The sequence below is a fragment of the Brachyistius frenatus genome, unplaced genomic scaffold (assembly GCF_029030835.1).
Source record: "Brachyistius frenatus isolate BFR_SWC_R1_liver_20210118 unplaced genomic scaffold, ASM2903083v1 Contig_12, whole genome shotgun sequence".
NCBI classification, from domain to species: Eukaryota; Metazoa; Chordata; class Actinopteri; family Embiotocidae; genus Brachyistius; species Brachyistius frenatus.
Genome location: NW_027210611.1, coordinates 1,155,905 through 1,173,523, shown reverse-complemented (window position 1 = coordinate 1,173,523; position 17,619 = coordinate 1,155,905). Strand labels below are relative to the sequence as shown.

At 40.9% G+C, this 17,619-nt stretch overlaps 2 protein-coding genes across 2 annotated transcripts in view; both read left to right on the top strand.

The window, feature by feature from the left end:
* Positions 1-10,491, top strand: part of LOC138617243 (solute carrier family 22 member 23-like) — a 39,653-nt gene extending 29,162 nt beyond the window's left edge. The window contains exons 6-10 of the mRNA XM_069692044.1: positions 916-1,018; positions 1,863-2,098; positions 3,884-3,916; positions 5,223-5,346; positions 5,914-10,491. Of these exons, the coding sequence (XP_069548145.1) occupies positions 916-1,018; positions 1,863-2,098; positions 3,884-3,916; positions 5,223-5,346; positions 5,914-7,471 (2,054 nt within the window). The 3' untranslated portion in view covers positions 7,472-10,491. The remainder of the gene's footprint in view (positions 1-915; positions 1,019-1,862; positions 2,099-3,883; positions 3,917-5,222; positions 5,347-5,913) is intronic.
* Positions 10,492-12,314: 1,823 nt separating this feature from the next.
* Positions 12,315-17,032, top strand: LOC138617242 (tubulin beta-2A chain). The gene is made up of 4 exons (XM_069692042.1): positions 12,315-12,515; positions 12,973-13,081; positions 14,349-14,459; positions 15,587-17,032. Exons 1-4 carry the CDS (start codon positions 12,459-12,461, stop codon positions 16,669-16,671), a joined length of 1,362 nt encoding a protein of 453 aa, XP_069548143.1. The 5' UTR covers positions 12,315-12,458; the 3' UTR covers positions 16,672-17,032.
* Positions 17,033-17,619: the final 587 nt, after the last annotated feature.

The following is a 17,619-nucleotide window of genomic DNA, read 5'->3' as shown; positions in this document are numbered from 1 at the left end:
TGTGAAAACCAAAATTCACATGATATTATTAACTAGAGCCTGATGGATGTACATTTAGGTACACTCATACAATGTAGCAGAATCCAGTACAAGAGTTTTGCCATGAATTATTTTATAAAGTTTATATTTTCCATTTTTGTTAACACTGAGAAAGATACAATTTCTCCTTTATGATTATCATTGAGGTTGTAGTGTTCTTGTAATGCAGTGCATAACAGTGATATGAGTTTATAATAATCTGCCCCTTAATGGAGAGGTATGTGAATCGGGTGAACAAAATATTAGAAACACCTTTCAAGACAGTAAACCTCAATTATAAAAAAAATTAAACTGAAAATGTATGAGCTTTTTTAAAAGTACAATTCATTGTATTGGATTGTACAGGAGTACCTAATAAAGTGGTCAGTGAGTGCATAAGCAGGCAGATAATATTGGTTTCATGCTGAATTATTGATGAAATGCTTTTGTTGGGATGTTAACATAAACAAATGGGACTATGCACATAATTTAAAGACTGCATTTGAGGTGTTTTTTACTTTAATTTGACCCATTTTAAGAATAAAATATTTTTTTGTTTCATATTTATCAAGCTTATTTCCAGGTTATTGTTCATTATTAATGTTTACTGTTACTGTAAATTACGATAAATGTGACCAAATTCAAGAGATAGCTACAATTCTTTTGAGGTTAAAGGCAACTCTGACTTCTACTGCTACCACTGATGGTAATAACTCTATTTTTACAGACAAAATAAAGAATAACAAAATATATATATATAATAGTATAATAAAAAACAGATTAAAAGGATGTTTTTCTTTCTGATGTTAAAAAAACAAACAAAAAAAACAAAAAAAACAAACAGCAGTGTATTGTTAATTCTGTAAAAAAAACAAAACATGTTTTGCTTGTTTCCAGAACTACAAAGAGCTCTTCAAAAGAAACCCAAAAAGACGTGTATTGTGAAAATGGTTGGGACGAGAAACCTGTGGAAGAATATCGTTGTGCTCTGTGTCAACTCGTAAGTGTTGGTCTTGTGTTTTAGAAACCTGTTTGGCCATTTCTTTGTCAAGGTGTGTGTGTGTGTGTGTGTGTGTGTGTGTGTGTGTGTGTGTGTGTGTGTGTGTGTGTGTGTGTGTGTGTGTGTGTGTGTGTGTGTGTGTGTGTGTGTGTATCTGAAAACAGACAGAGAAATAAGGGAATGCAGGTGCATTTTGTGCAGTCAAGATGCCACTGTTAACCTGGATGCTCGATACAGCATTGATCTTGCACCCTCACTACTTTTGTCCTTCTATATTCGTGCTGCCCTTTCTTTTCATGTGTAATGGGATCTCTCCTCTGCATCTGAGACTTCATCTCTAGCTACGCAGAACCAGCTTTTACCTCTGCTTCAGTGCACGGTGTCCCTGACTCCCTAAGTCAGCATAAATTTTACATGAGCGTTGTCCTTATGAAACATTAGACAACCAGTGGGGAGGGTGTGAGTGTTTGCTTGTCTTTTTTGTGTGCTTGTGGGGTGTGTTGCTGTGTGTCAATAAGGCAATGTTTACATATGTGCAGTTTTTCGAGATGCGTTGAGATGAAAGCAAACAAAATGAAATTGAATTGTTCCTTTTTTTCTTCCCTCTGCAGCTAACCTCTTAATCTGTTAGATTTGTTTGGATCTAGATCTATTTTTCTCTGTTGTTTGTGTATACCATTGCATTCCTTTGTTTTATTTCTGTTCACCCTTCACTGCTTTACACTCTGCCTTTCTCCAACATCTTAAGTCTAGTATGCTCTAACATAGCCACTGTATTAATACTGTTGATATTTCCTAATGTTTTTACCTCACCTATTTTCCCCTCTTCACGCTCTTCACCCAGGCTAACGGGTTATGGGATCCACCACTGTTTTGCCCGCAGCATGATGGATCACGAAGCCCAAGAAACCACCATGTTCCATAACTTCTATGCAGACTATTACACAATGGCGGGCATTGCAGTGGCGTCGTGCATTGCGCTGTGCCCAGCCGTAGGCCTGATGGGCCGGCGTGGTGGCCTTCTTATGTTTATGATCATCACTGCCCTGGCATCGCTGCTGCAGCTGGGTCTGCTCAACTGTGAGTGCTTTTCGAAAACCACAATTCCTCTGACATATGAAATTCATCTCACTCTTGAGGAATCGTACCACTGTGATGTAGTTTATTGGGTTTAAATATGGGTTGGGCTGGGTACCAAACTGGATTTAGTACCAAATTTTGATACCTGGGCTGCATTCACAACTTTTGCTCCATTAATGCAGAAGTAGATACGATCATTTGTTTTCAACGTGGGTAAATCCATTCTGATGGGATTTGGTAACAGTGAGATAATATAGAATGCTTCCATCTTTATTCATTAATATACAACTTCATTAGGCAATTTAAAGAATACAAAATTCATGGAAATGTATGTTTTGTTGGAGGTTTTTTCAGACAGTTTTGATACTAGTACTAGTATCAAAACTGTCTTTGCCAAAAGCCTCGGCCAAAAGTTTTGAGAATGACATAAGTATTGGTTTTCACAAAGTTTGCTGCTTCAGTGTTTCTTAGATTATTTTTTTTGTCCTATGTTACTATGGTATACTGAAGTATAATTACAAGCATTTCATAAGTGTCAAAGGCTTTTATTGACATTTACATTAAGTTTATGCAAAGAGTCAATATTTGCAGTGTTGACCCTTCTTTTTCAAGACCTCTGCAATTTGCCCTAGCCTGCTGTCAATTAACTTCTGGGCCACATCCTGACTGATGGCAGCCCATTATTGCATAATCAATGCTTGGAGTTTGTCAGAATTTGTGGGTTTTTGTTTGTCCACCCACCTCTTGAGGATTGACCACAAGTTCTCAATGGGATTAAGGTCTGGGGAGTTTCCTGGCCATGGACCCAACATTTTGATGTTTTGTTCCCCAAGCCACTTAGTTATCACTTTTGCCTTGGCAAGATACTCCATCATGCTGGAAAAGGCATTATTCATCACCAAACTGTTCTTGGATGGTTGAGAGAAGTTGCTCTCGGAGGATGTTTTGTTCTTTATTCACCCTCCTTTTAAAGCTTCCAGTCTGTTATTGTAACTCAATCAGCATGACAGAGTATTCTCCAGCCTCGTCCTCGTCAACACTCTCACCGAGAGAATCACTGACATGATGTCAGATGGTCCTTTTGTGGCAGGGCTGAAATGCAGTGGAAATATTTTTTTGGGGGATCAAGTTAATTTTCATGGCAAAGAGGGACTTTGCAATTAATTGCAATTCATCTGATCACTCTTCATAACATTCTGGAGTATTTGCAAATTGCCATCATAAAAACTGAGGCAGCAGACTTTGTGAAAATTAATATTTGTGTCATTCTCAAAACTTTTGGCCAGTCATGTAGTTTTGTTTCGGCCGGTATTCGATAGGCCATTTTGACAGTAGAAAAAGCAAAGGTGTAAATAATTAAATCATTATTGACTGAAATCCATTTAGCTGCTTGAGTTTAATGGTCCTGGTATGGTGCAGGCTTCCTCTGTCTCACCCTTCAATTACAAACTCGGACACTTGAATAGAACAGAGCCATTTGTAATGTCATCAGTGACACCAAACGTGATTACACTGTTTTAGTCAATGTGTACCAAAAAGCCCTTCAGTCGATCAAAACAGAACACACTAGTTTATTTAGTTACAAATAAGCTAGACTTAATGTTTAACCTGAGTCAACACATCAAGGTTATGTCCATGTTTCATGTTCCTTTTGGAGCTGTTGCTATATTTGCATATTTTTGTTTTGAATGTTTGACCCTGAATTTAATTTACCTGTTGTCTGACAGCTTGGGACGATTTTAATGTTTGTGATCCTGACTGCTTTGTATCTCTTTAATTCTCTAGTGCTGGGGAAGTACAGTAACCATCTGAATATAGGTGAGTTCATCTATTTATTTGCATTCTTTGTAAGTCTTGTGTTTGCTGATACTGTTTGAGTAAGAAAGATAAACTCATCAGTAATTGAGCAATCTTGATTATTTGTATTTCAACTATCATGTATATCAACTTTACATTCTTTCAATGTCAAAATTGAATTGTCTCAAATCATGACTCATCACTTACAGTAGGTTGCTGCATTATCTTGATGAGGTTTTAGAAACTATGCTGCGTGCAGTATTTCATTATGTGTATACAAGCCCGGCAGAGACCCATAATGAAGTCCTAGATGTAATTATGGCTGGCTTTTCCCTTATTCATCCCCTTTGTGTTAAAGAATGGTGAGCTTCCTGGTGAGTTCCAGAGCTGTGAACTCACCACCAGCCTTCCTTCACTGTTCTCCCCTGTTTATCAATCTCTTTGTTCTCTCCACACTAATCCCCCTGTGGGAAGCGAGAGCTGATCACAGAGCAGTCTCGTCTGATCCTCTCTATGCCATCTTCAACATGTCTTGATCATAAAACACTGTATTCAAACCATCTGTGGGCTAAATTTGCTCTTAGTATCTCATCAAAAATTTAAATTTGTTCTGAGAAACAAAAACATTTTGGTTGACCAAGTTTCTTGGCACTTTACCACAAGATTTTCCTTGATTCAGTTAGAAAGTATGTGTTTATAGGCTCTAAAATGCCGCCATATGATCCATTTTCTAAAACTGCACATTCTCTTGTACCTAGAGAATTATAGACACGTTTAATATACGGTAGCCTAGACTACATTCATTGGAGGTGATTTCAATTTGAAATCCTTTTGTCGGATTTTATATGATTTGATTGCTTATTTCCAGAAGATAAGTTGAACTTTTTCAAAAAGATTTTTGAATGGTGCTCAAACTCAGTAACTTAAGTTCCCCAAATTAGATCGATTACATTCAGGCATTCAAATTTAGGATCAAAAAACTGAAACCATCTAGGAAAAAATATTACATGCATTTAAATTCTGTAAATTCACTGATATTTTAATTTAAAATATGAAGTATCGTAATGGTTAAATTTCACAATTATAGCCTTACTTTGCTTCCATATATCCTGAATGTTTACGCTTTGTATTGTCAGTATTCTATTATTGTCTTTTATAGCTGAATTGCTGCAGTATTATGTAAAAAAAAATAAAAAAAATAAAAAATTTCACAATAAATGATGCTGTGCTTGTCCTTTAACACTCACAGCAGTGTTGTCCCTTCACTGATTATACTGGGCACTGAGTAAAAACTGCTTCATGTGTGTGTCTCCTGCTTTGTCTGCAGATAGCTCAGGTACGCTGAATAAGAACTTCTCCGTCGCCTTCTCCATCATCGGCATGTTCTCCTCCCACGCAGTCAGCAACCTGAGCATCTTTTTCTGCGCTGAGATCACACCCACTGTGATCAGGTAAGCCCACTGAAAGAGCTGGACCGTACCATCACAGGAGGGGGGGATGGGAAATGTGGAAAATTTTAAGTCAGTTGTTACAGTGGTTGTTCATAATGACAATCCTGCAGATGGATTAGCTGCTCCACCTCCTGTTTAATGTTGGTATGGATCTACTGAGCTGCTGGAAACAACAGACTCTCAGTTCAGTGTCAAATGTAATCCACATCTTGTGCAAATTAGTTATCCCCTCAGAGAATAAATGCCACAGCACTTGATGTTCATTATGTGGGGTTATTTAAGTGGTATTATTCTGCTGACAGTGCTTGAAGGTCACCATCTGGTGGCAAACTCAGGCAATGACAGGAAGGGAATGGACTGCATGTGGAGGAGGGCGTTTGGTGGTACTGCAGCACTCTCTGCTGCTGTTTGATAAAATGGCAGAACACAACTGAAAAGTACATGGGGAAAAAAAGAGCTACCCTTTATATTAAAGGATTTAGGTGATGATTCTTCAATACAACATATAGGTCAAGATTAATGGATTAGTGTCTCTACCAGTTTCAATAATTTTCTCTTTTCCTACAGGGGTGGCGGTCTGGGCCTGGTGCTGGCCAGTGCAGGCTTTGGCATGTTGACTGCACCCATCATGGAACTCCACAATCAGAAGGGCTACTTCCTTCACCACATTATTTTTGCCTGCTGCACTCTCATCTGCATAATCTGCATTCTCCTGCTGCCTGAGACACGCTACCAGCCACTCCCTGAGACCCTGGCTGATGGCGAGAGCTACACTCGTCAGCCTTTACTTCCCCCGAGGAAACCTGGAGAACAGCGCCTCCTGCTGGCCCAGTCTGAGAGCAGCAGGGACTACACCAGAGTGCATGACACGCCACTCCATGAGGCAGCCGCCACTGCAGTGTCCACCATGGACTCCACCGCCTCCTCCGCTGTCGATTTGACCGCCGCGTCGGTCGGAGATATATCTGTCCCCATGTTCATGGAGATGCAGACTAGCAAGCCTGAACCTAAAGACCCCAATGGTCACTCAGTTTCATCTTCATCCAAGACCCCCATCAACACACTGGGTAAAGACGGCATCACACATGCCAGTAAACAGCACCGGCTGTCCTCCACTCCTTTACACAAAGCCCCATGCATCACAGATCCACTCTTAGCTGATGCAGAAGAACCTCCAGCGATAGTCCTGGATTCTGTTGAGCCACTGACCAGTTCTACCCGTCCTGAATTGAATGACATTGGTCCATCCCCTAAAAGAGAGGCAGGCGCTACCCCTGCCGCTTCATTGGACTCTCTCACTCCCCCCATCCCTCAAACTATGCCCGCGTCTTTATTGATTTGCACCACACCCATCATCGAGCCCCCACCTAGCACCACATTAGAATCTCCAAACCCGCCGGGTAATGACATCGACACAATCGTCACTGAATCTGACCCGCCTTTGCTAGAGGATCCTCATGTTACCTTAGCAGACTCCCCTACTCCATCTATGCATGAAAGCCTCCCTCCATCCCCCGCTCCCTCTCCTGTTCCTGTGACAGACTGTGACATTTCCACTCACCCTCCTCCCTCCATTAGCCCACACTCTGATATTCCCATCCAGTTAGAAATAGTAGATGAACCTACATGTACTCCTTCTATTAGAGACTCCCCCATACCCGCTGTCATAGACTCCCAACCGCCTCAGTTAGATTCTACCTCTCCCTATGTTAAAGATATAACTCCTCATTCCTCTACTCCCCCGAGCCCGGTTTCTGTTTCACCTTCACCCACACCTCCTCCACCCATTGACTCAGGCGATGTGCCCCCAGTGGACACTTCCACTCCCCCTGTCACACTTAATGTCAACACCACTGCACCGCCTCCTACCATTCTCCCCGTTACAGACATTGTGCAGACCTCCACTCCAGAGACAACCACTCACACAGACATTGCACCAGATTCAGCTGCTTTCCTCGTCTTAGATTCAGCACCTACTTCCCTCGCGGATTCAGCCTCTACAGAACCAACTCCCTCCTCTCTAATGGACTGTACCGTGTCCTCCCCCATAGACTCTGGTGTCCTTTCTATCAGAGACAGTGCCAGCACAGAAAACAACACTGTCAATGTCATGGCATTGTCGTGATCCAGTGCTGCGGGAGGGAAATGAAGCTTTAAGTGTTGCACCAGGAGGCAGCCACCTACATGAATACAGTGCAGGGGAGGGAGGGGCAAGAACTGTCCATCTCAGGCTTCAGGCACTTAATGAAGACTGTTCCCACCTAAACCTGAGGAGACATGTCTCACAGAGTGACTGTACATTTCTCCGTGCCCCCCCTTCCTTCATGCGTTTCACCAACAAAGGAGACCACGCAAGTGAGAGAGAGCCACAGGCTGGTATGTGACAATGTGTTCATAAATGTCACTGGAATTCACCAGCGTATAAACTACTCTGATGTAAATGAATGGGAAATCAATGTAATTTTTAAGAGACAATACCCACAATCACCGAGACGTGTCATCTGCACCGGTGAAGAAATGCAATGATGCTAAAAAGGAAAAAAAAAAAAGAAATCACGAGTACTTTTGCTGAAATGAAATGTAAGTCAAACATATTTGTATTAAAAAGTGTCGCCTTACCTGTATGGACAAGAAAGTCTGAATGTTACAAAGTACTTTTTGCCACTATAGAGGTAAACAATCCAAATTGGAGTGATTCTTCAAAAATACAATGCCAAAAACTACCCTGACCAAAATTAAATGCAGACATAGTGCCAAAACATTAGTGATACAGAATTTGCCTGTCTGGGGAAATCCTGTCTAGTGCTGCCCCCTGCCACATACTGTATTTGGAGTGAAGTGAATCAGATAAACCCCTTTTTAAAAATTGTGAAACACAGACTGAAAGCAGTATCACGAATTGATAAATTAGAATTAGGAAATGAGTTTGAGCGCAACTGCTTTTGTCAACACGTAGTTCATTGTATGAGCAGTGCTCTTTGTGAAAAGAATGACCCATATTTTGTCGGTCTGAAGAAACTTTTATTTTTCCAATTCTTTCAGCCAATGAAACGTATTGTATGCAAATGCTTTTTTTTGTAAATGTGACAATGTAAGTAAATGGATAATTAGTTGTTGAGCTTGATTCTGTTTTGTTTTTTAATTCGAAGTATTATTTTGAATACTCTCCCATGGCGTGCCCTCATTGTACAAAGCTATACTTCATTCTTTCAGTATTTGTAACACCTCAGTGTGGTGGCACTTTATTTTGTTTTCTTTGCAGTGGGGACAAAGCATGAAAATTATTGTGAACTTGTCAACAAAACATAACCTATCAAATCTTAAAAAAAAAAAAAAAGGCAAAAGCTATTTTTTGAAATGAAACCCATGGATGACAAAATGTTTGATGTGATTACCAACTGTTGCAGCATCACTAACCTTCAGTGTGTTTTCCAAATCATGTTCTGGCATTAACATCGTTAATGTATATCAGTGTATTCAATACCTTCACACGCATAGCTTGGTTTACCTTTAAAAACAAAACAAACAAAAAAAATGCAACTACACACATTTGTCAAAATGACATTATAAAAATACAGGTCACATCATTGATATTTTTTAATTGACAGACTATTGCTTAAGAAAACACTTATTCTTTCAAAGTCCATGTCCATCTGTAGACAGCATTATACTTGACTTAAATATTTGTGTAACTTGACAGCTGTTGGTTGTAATATTTGTCAAAAGAAGGATGTGTGATTATGGATATACCACTGTTTACAACAATCCTCATAATAATGATGATAAATAATAATTACACGGTACTGTACAACTTTAGAGCCAACTGAATGATGTCTTCTCATTTCAAATATGATAAAACTATCACAGTATATCATATCACCTATATCCAGGGAGTATTGGTGGTCTATTAAGGTGTCATTCAGGAGTCAAATGCAACACTTGACGGAAGATTCTCTATTACCATCTTGTGATACACTTATGGAGAACCTTACAGGTACCAAAATTCAGTTTTACTTTTATCAAAGTGAACTGTGCACTGATAAAAGGCTATATATCGTGTGGTATTTAAATGGTTGAGCAGACATACCTGTGGTTGTTTTTTCTCAAATGCAGCTTGAATTAAATTATGAAAGCTCTATTTTCCATCAATTCAGGGTGGTCTTTTAATAGATCATCATGTCATTATTATTATTATTATTATTGAAATATTCAGGTGATCATTTAATGTCAAACATATATATGCCGTGCTGCTACGCCTCAAAGCACAATGACCTGCAATCATACGATGTCAGTTTTGGTGGAGGAGCTTGTCACCTTGACAGTCAAAAAAATGTATTAAAAAAAATAAGGGAAACTGAAGTGGGGTTTTAAAAACAATACAGAAATGACTAGTTACACATCAACTCCACATGTAATCTACTTTGTGGAAAAGGGTGTTAACGCTGGATTTGGAATAAGGAATTCTTGGCATCTGTAGCAGAGAGTGGGTTGACTGCAGTGGTCAGTAGCTTCACATTACTCCAAGTCCCTGTTGTCTGTGAATGTTGGCTTCTCTATCTCAGTGTGCGTATATTGCAGAAATTGAATTGTGTGTCGCCAAAACCCCATTATAAAGTTGACGACACGGCACAATACAATTGTTTTTCCTGAGATCTGTTGCTTACACTTTTTCCCATGCAGCTAGTGAGGCAAGTTCAGTGAAAGCAATCCAAAGCAATGTTAGCACCAGCATTAGGGTAGACTGAAAGACATGTTGGAAAAGCAAAAAACAAAACAAAAAAAAACTATAACTATAACTAAAACAGAATAGGTGATGCCTTTGTATATAGTAGATGTGTGGAAGCGTCCAGTTTCAATTAGATGAAGGATCATGGATCATATGAACTGGTGAGAATTGTTTTGAATTTGGCAAATAAAAATCTCAGAGACATGAAGTCCCCAGTGTACACATTTCAGGTTTTGCTTCTCTCAGCCGTGCGACTCAAAATCTCTTTAAGGGGAGATTTGAATGAATGTAAAAACCATGGATTGTACCATTTATAAGTTTAAATTGTTTGGTCATTTTGTTTTTTGTTTTAACAGACATAATGCACTTGTATATAAGCCATACCTGTTGTTAAAATAAACCACTATTTATTGATCAAATATGGCTATCAGTGAGTTGTTAATTTTGTAGCAACTATTCATGGGTCGTATTGAAAATTGATCCCAAGCTAAAAAAAAAAACACAACAAAACTCTTGCAACTTCTTCAAAAGCATCCAGATAAGCCAACAATGGATTGCCAGACCTGCCGAAATCCCTCAGCCATGCTATAGATATAGTGTAAGGGAATCATGGATATTTTTCAACCTTGGAGAAGAACTACAACCGTGCAGGAATATGCGCTCGAGGGTCGTTTATACATGCCATTCCGTCTTGGTTCAACTGAAGTAAGACTCGTGTCCGTATTCTTGCTACAAAGTCCAATGCGTTTCCAGTGAAAGGGGGGAGGGTAAAGATAGGGTAAAGAGCTCTGACATACAGACGGAGCTGGGAGTGGCACTACTGCTCCTTCATCAAAAGAAGCCAGTTGAAGTGGTTTGCGAATCTGGGGATTTTCGAGGTACATGCAACTGGTGGGAGACACGATGGAGGGATTATTCGTCTCATCTGGCTTTAGAACGCCTTGTAATCCCCCACGAGGAGCTGGAAAACGTTGCTGGTGAGAGGGAAGTCTGGGCTAATTTGTTCGACAACCCGACGCCAAATATGCAGAAGAAAAGGAATGGATGGACCGTATTTTTCATAATTTTGGGCCTAAATAAAATAAAATTGAAATTGTTCCAATATTAACGAGATGGCTCCAGTTCAGAGCCACAAAACAGGCTTGGGGCAATCGCACCGTGTCAATGTACGTCCTCTCAAGGAACCTATTTTTGCTACTGACAGGCTCAGATTCTAAATATAATTTTCTGACAATATTATGGAAAGTATAATTTGCCACCCGAAAAAAAAAAAGCATTATGTTGCAGCCCATTTCACTGCTACTGGCTAAAGCATTATCATTCAATAGTGGAGTGATTAATGCTGTTGTGCCCATTGGTCACATACCTACACAAAGACATGTTTAAGAAGTTTCCCTTTGTACTTAAAATCTGTAAACGTCATTGTGTTGCCAGAGAAAATGTCAGTTATTTGGATTTATCCTTGGAGAACAAGGAACGTTCACGTAATCCATCCAGTACCCCGATTGTTGCGATATTTGAGTCTGGATCAAACTGTCAGACCTAATTTGCTGTCCCTAGGGCCCTGCCCAAAGTGACTCCTATATTTTACCCATGGTTAAGGGTCTCTCATACAGTGATGCATATCCTCTATTCAAAGTATGTTTAATCAAATCATCACACACTAAAAGAGATAGGGCAAACCGTGAGGCATGGCCATATTCCAGCAAAGAAACACTGTAGTGTTTAAGATTCAGTGAAACTAGTTGGGCAACGTGTACATGTGGGGGACTCACCTCATTTTTAAGGCCTTCCCTTGAATCACTCCGTCCCAGATGGTGTCATTTCCGGAACTCATTGCAGCATCTGCATTAAAACATTCATGGCGAGGTTAAAAACATGTCAAAATTCCAAATAATATTTTTGTAGTGTTTTGAAACAACCGACTCTTTTGTGCAGGTAGCTAAACATTGCTCCTGACTATCACAGACATCGCATGATTGAATCAGGACATGTAGCCTATCTGCAGTCTGCAGTATTGCACTGATAAATGTTGACTCATCCTGGCAGGGAGAACATTTGCCTGGACTTAAAATAAAAATCTCAAACCAGTGAAAAAAAGGCAGACAACGGTTTCCCTGCATGGGGCAGGGTGGTGTCAGGGGGATGATGCGGCATGAGCCACTGCATCAAACTGGGGCGCTCCTATTGGCTGACGGGGATATTGGGATGCTACGCTGTATGTAACGTCATCTGACCAGCAACGCGTTTATCTATCTCGCCGGCTCAACGCTCACCCTGGAAATGAGGCAAGTGCTGATTTTGAGAAACACAGCGACAAGAGACTAAAGAGTGGACACCGTTCAAGTCAACAAAGGACCCTCTCTGCCCGCATCCGCAGCGCACCATGAGGGAAATCGTTCACCTCCAGGCTGGACAATGTGGAAATCAGATTGGGGCGAAGGTATATATATATATATATATATATATATATATATAGTCATTTATTTTAAAAAGGTAAAATTTAACCAAGTAGTTGTAATTTAAACGCAGAACGCCACGTTATTTTTCCAGGGATTATTTAAAATAATGTAGTAAGTCAGGTCATTTAAACAGTTAGTTTGGTGCCTCTTGGATAAAAAGGAAGACAAATCTCTTTTACTAAGTTTAATAGAAATTATTAACAGTTTATATACGTGCAGGGTGCGGTTCAGTCCAGGCTGGGCTTCGGTCGGAGGCAGTGGCTGCAGGGATGTGCCCCCCACTGCTGCGTGTCATTTGCCACCAAGCAGATGCGCAAAAACCAAAACAAGGACTGACGCACTTTAAATTCATTTTCACGCCACGTTTTTTTTTTCTTCTCTTTTTGCAAAATCTCTTCATCAATTGAAGCTCATGAGAATATTTTTGTCCTGTATTAGTTCTGGGAGGTGATAAGTGACGAGCATGGAATCGATCCCACCGGTAGTTACCAAGGTGACAGTGACCTGCAGCTGGAGAGGATCAATGTCTACTACAATGAGGCATCAGGTAAAAATAAATCAGCAAATCAAGTTTTCAGTAAATCAAATGTTTGCATGAATACTTAACCACAACATGTTTCCATTGCTCATCATTCTTGCATGGCCTTATGCTACACAGACCTAATTTCAATGCCACAGTGTGCTTGTGTCACTGATTTAGCAACAGGGAAAAGTAGGTCCCACCATGAGTGCATGGAAAAGAAATAGGACATTGAACCTGTTAAAATATCGCTCTCTGTCTCACCCCTCCCCTCCTCTAACCCCCCCTCCTTCTCTGCCCCTCTCTATAGGGAGTACAGGTAACTGCAGTCTCTGTATGGCTGACCCCGAGCTGTGCCGTGGTGTCATCTGAGTATCTGCTTTTATTGGTGTGGCATGCTGAAGGTCATTCCAAATGTATCCTATGTTGTTGCCAACATCCAGCGTAAATTAAACAGACAAACAGCACCATGAAGGTGCAGTAATCATAAAGCATAGCTTTTGTGCTTCATCATTTGGACTGATGCTTTCAAAAAGGCACAAGATAGTCACCGTCTCAGTCAATGCAGGATTGAGATCAAACTCAGCACTCATCCACTTTGGCTAAATAAAAGGTCCCCATAGGGCAACATTGCATATTCACCACAGTTGTCTACCCCCATCTCCATTTCCAGGCAGCAGCCATTTTATTGATCCTAGTTTCAGTGTTGCATGCTGGCATCAGTGTCACCTTGTGTCACTATTGCATGCGGATTGAATATCTGACTAATTAAATTCTAGGCCGATTTTGACAGAGGAAAGCAACCTTACAACTTAAGCAGTGAAAGTGAAAAGAAAAATGAGGCAGGGGTAGGGGAAGATTGCATCTTTGTTTGACTGGACTATGCAGAGCTCAGCACTTTGAAAGCCTCACTGGTCTAGAATAAGCAGTGCAGCATGCTGCAGTAGCTTGCTTGCAAGAAGGGTCACAGACAGAGAAGATGGACCAAAGTAAAGTGCAAAAAATAAAAAAGATGTCTGTCTGTAGATACCCATCTTGATGGGCAGGCTAGTGTTTGTTAAACAAAAGTCTGTTTACATAAAATATCACATGAGCAAACGTGCTGCTGCAATTATATTCTTTAAGGTTCTTTAAGGTGCACCTATTGTAGAGGATCTTTTGAAATAAAGGGATTTTTTTTTTGTCACGGTTCATTACAAATGTTCTTACATTATGGACAGTGAGCCTGTCGATATCTTACTCCACCCTTCCATCAATTACTTCTCCCTATCCCTCCCTCACTTCCTTTCCAAAGGCAGCAAATATGTCCCCCGTGCCATCCTGGTGGACCTGGAACCAGGAACCATGGATTCAGTTCGCTCCGGCCCATTTGGACAACTGTTCAGGCCGGACAACTTTGTCTTTGGTGAGTGGATAATAAATCAGAATGCCACCGCTCATCCTGAACCAACTGCACATATGTGCTGACATGTATGTGCATGTCAGCAACTGCTGCCACATCCTGTCAAGCTGTGCTCCGCTTCACCGGAGAGGACTGCAAAGTACTGTATGTTCCGAGCACAAAGCTTCTGTGTCTTGGTGATGTGCCAGTAGTGTGATATATTACCCGTGAGCAGCTGTGTCAGACTGAGACAGCTCTTTTTGGAGACTTAGGAAAAAAAACAATCTGCTTAGAGATGTGCTGATAACAAATGAAGCTATAGGGGCCAAACAAATTGCATCACAGGATGACTATTCATTTTCAGTACCATGAAATACACAAGCATAAACAACTTGCTACACATATTTGCTGGTTATGAAATAATTTACTAATGCGTCATAGGGCAGTACAAACATGTTAACAAGAATACAATTTACAGCCCTGCTAGCAGCTCTGTGAAACTATACTGAGACACACTGGTGCTTTGAGCTACATGCTAATGTCAGCATGGTTAACACATGTTGATGTTAAGCTTATTTTGTTTAGCATGCTAGCATTGTAATATGTCCTAATTGTCACCAAACCCAAAGTACATATCAAGCTCATGGAAATAATTTACGTCAGTCAGTTTTTCAGGTATTCATAAAACAAAGTATTATACAGATGGAAATTTTGTGCTACTGATGGTACAAGAGGAAATCAGAGGATCACCACAGTTACTTCAATACATCTTGAGGGAGGCTCACCAAGCCCCACTGCAACCCAGTCAATAGGTGAGGAGACTATTCACCCAAAACCATAAACCTAATGGATGTGCGAGAGGAAACATCAATCAACAAAGGATTTACTCAGAATTAGGAATATCTGAAACAAATTTTATGGCATATCCATCCAATACTTGTCAAGACATGTCACTAATACCAACAATATAAACCTCATTGTAGGGCCAGATGAAAAGTTACTTTATCAGCAAAGTCAATAGGGTCGATCCTCTGTGGACCATGGATTTCATAGCAATTGATTGATATTTTGGCTACAAATTAAAAACCTGTATCAATAATCAAACCATGATTTGTTCAACATGATTTATCTTTAAACATTACATCATGCAGGTCAAAGTGGAGCAGGAAATAACTGGGCCAAGGGTCACTATACCGAGGGAGCTGAGCTGGTGGACTCTGTATTGGATGTGGTGAGAAAGGAGGCTGAGAACTGCGACTGCCTCCAGGGCTTCCAGCTCACCCACTCCCTCGGTGGAGGCACAGGTTCCGGAATGGGCACACTGCTCATCAGCAAGATCCGTGAGGAGTACCCCGATCGCATCATGAACACCTTCAGTGTCATGCCTTCCCCGAAAGTGTCTGACACTGTGGTGGAGCCCTACAATGCCACCCTGTCTGTTCACCAGCTAGTGGAAAATACAGACGAGACCTTCAGCATTGACAATGAGGCTCTGTACGATATCTGTTTCCGCACTTTGAAGCTGACCACACCAACCTACGGAGACCTCAACCACCTGGTATCAGCCACAATGAGCGGGGTGACCACCTGCCTCCGTTTCCCAGGTCAACTCAACGCTGACCTTCGTAAGCTGGCCGTCAACATGGTTCCCTTCCCGCGATTGCATTTCTTCATGCCGGGCTTTGCGCCCCTCACGAGCAGGGGCAGTCAGCAGTATCGCGCCCTCTCCGTGCCAGAGCTCACACAGCAAATGTTTGATGCCAAGAACATGATGGCGGCGTGTGACCCCCGTCACGGACGCTACCTCACAGTGGCAGCCATCTTCCGTGGCCGCATGTCGATGAAGGAAGTAGACGAGCAGATGTTGAGTGTGCAGAACAAGAACAGCAGCTACTTTGTGGAATGGATTCCCAACAATGTGAAGACCGCCGTTTGCGACATCCCTCCCCGTGGCCTCAAGATGTCCGCCACCTTCATTGGCAACAGCACAGCCATCCAAGAGCTGTTCAGGAGGATCTCTGAGCAGTTCACTGCCATGTTCCGCCGCAAAGCTTTCCTCCACTGGTACACTGGAGAGGGAATGGATGAGATGGAGTTCACTGAGGCCGAGAGCAACATGAATGACCTGGTGTCTGAGTATCAGCAGTACCAGGATGCCACCGCAGACGAAATGGGGGAATATGAAGAAGATGAAATGGAGGATGAGGAAGAAGTCCGCCATGATGTCCGCCACTGATTATGAAACACTGACAAAACATCAAGCCACTTCCTAATAATGATAATTGTTGTTGGACAAGTGCAGTGAGATAATAAAGAGTATGCCAGCGATAACGATGTTCAACTAAATATTGCAAAGTGCAGATCATTGTATGACATATAGTTGTTTAGCAAAAATTATGCTGCATATAGATATGGCTTATACTGACAAAGAACATGATTGGTGTTAGAACCTAAAATTATGCAAGTATTATAGTATTCGGTTTTCCAAGTCATGCTTTGCCAGTGTCAAAAGATATGCTCTTGTCCTTGATACAGTTTTGTAACATTAACATGCATCCATTGTCTCACAAGTCCTAAAATAAAAGATCCAATCCAAATTTCATGTCATGTATTTTTTGTTACAGTTACAGTGTGAATATTTTGTTGGCGTCGGCTGCTGTCATTATTCGAATGTGTTTTGACTGGCACATATTTTCCCCATGTTCTCACATGTTGCAACATCTCATACATGTGATCACGTGTCCTGTGTGGAAAACATGGGAACACAGTTGTTTTGGTGTTTTTGTGAGTTTGTTGACTAAAGCATCATACAGTTGAACCTTTTCATTTCTGGACACATTTTGTCCCTTAAGATAATGAATAGCAGCCACTTATCTGATACATTTGTGAAGTATAAAGAAAGTGAAGCAACCAGAAGAAACATTTAACTTAAAACATTTTTGTTTGGTTTAAGTTTCATAGAAGTATGCAAATTGTGAAAGCCATTGTGACAGCTTGATCTATTGCATTATAAGTAGGTACGAGATTGACACACATCCAAGCGACAAGGGAGGAGCCCAGCGCAAGCAAATAAATAAATCTGTACAGAACATGCAGAGAAAGTAATAGAAGAATTTCAAAAGTGATCACAAGAATGTAAAGTTTACAGTAACATGATGAAACTCTTGATGTTTGGGTCTTCTGA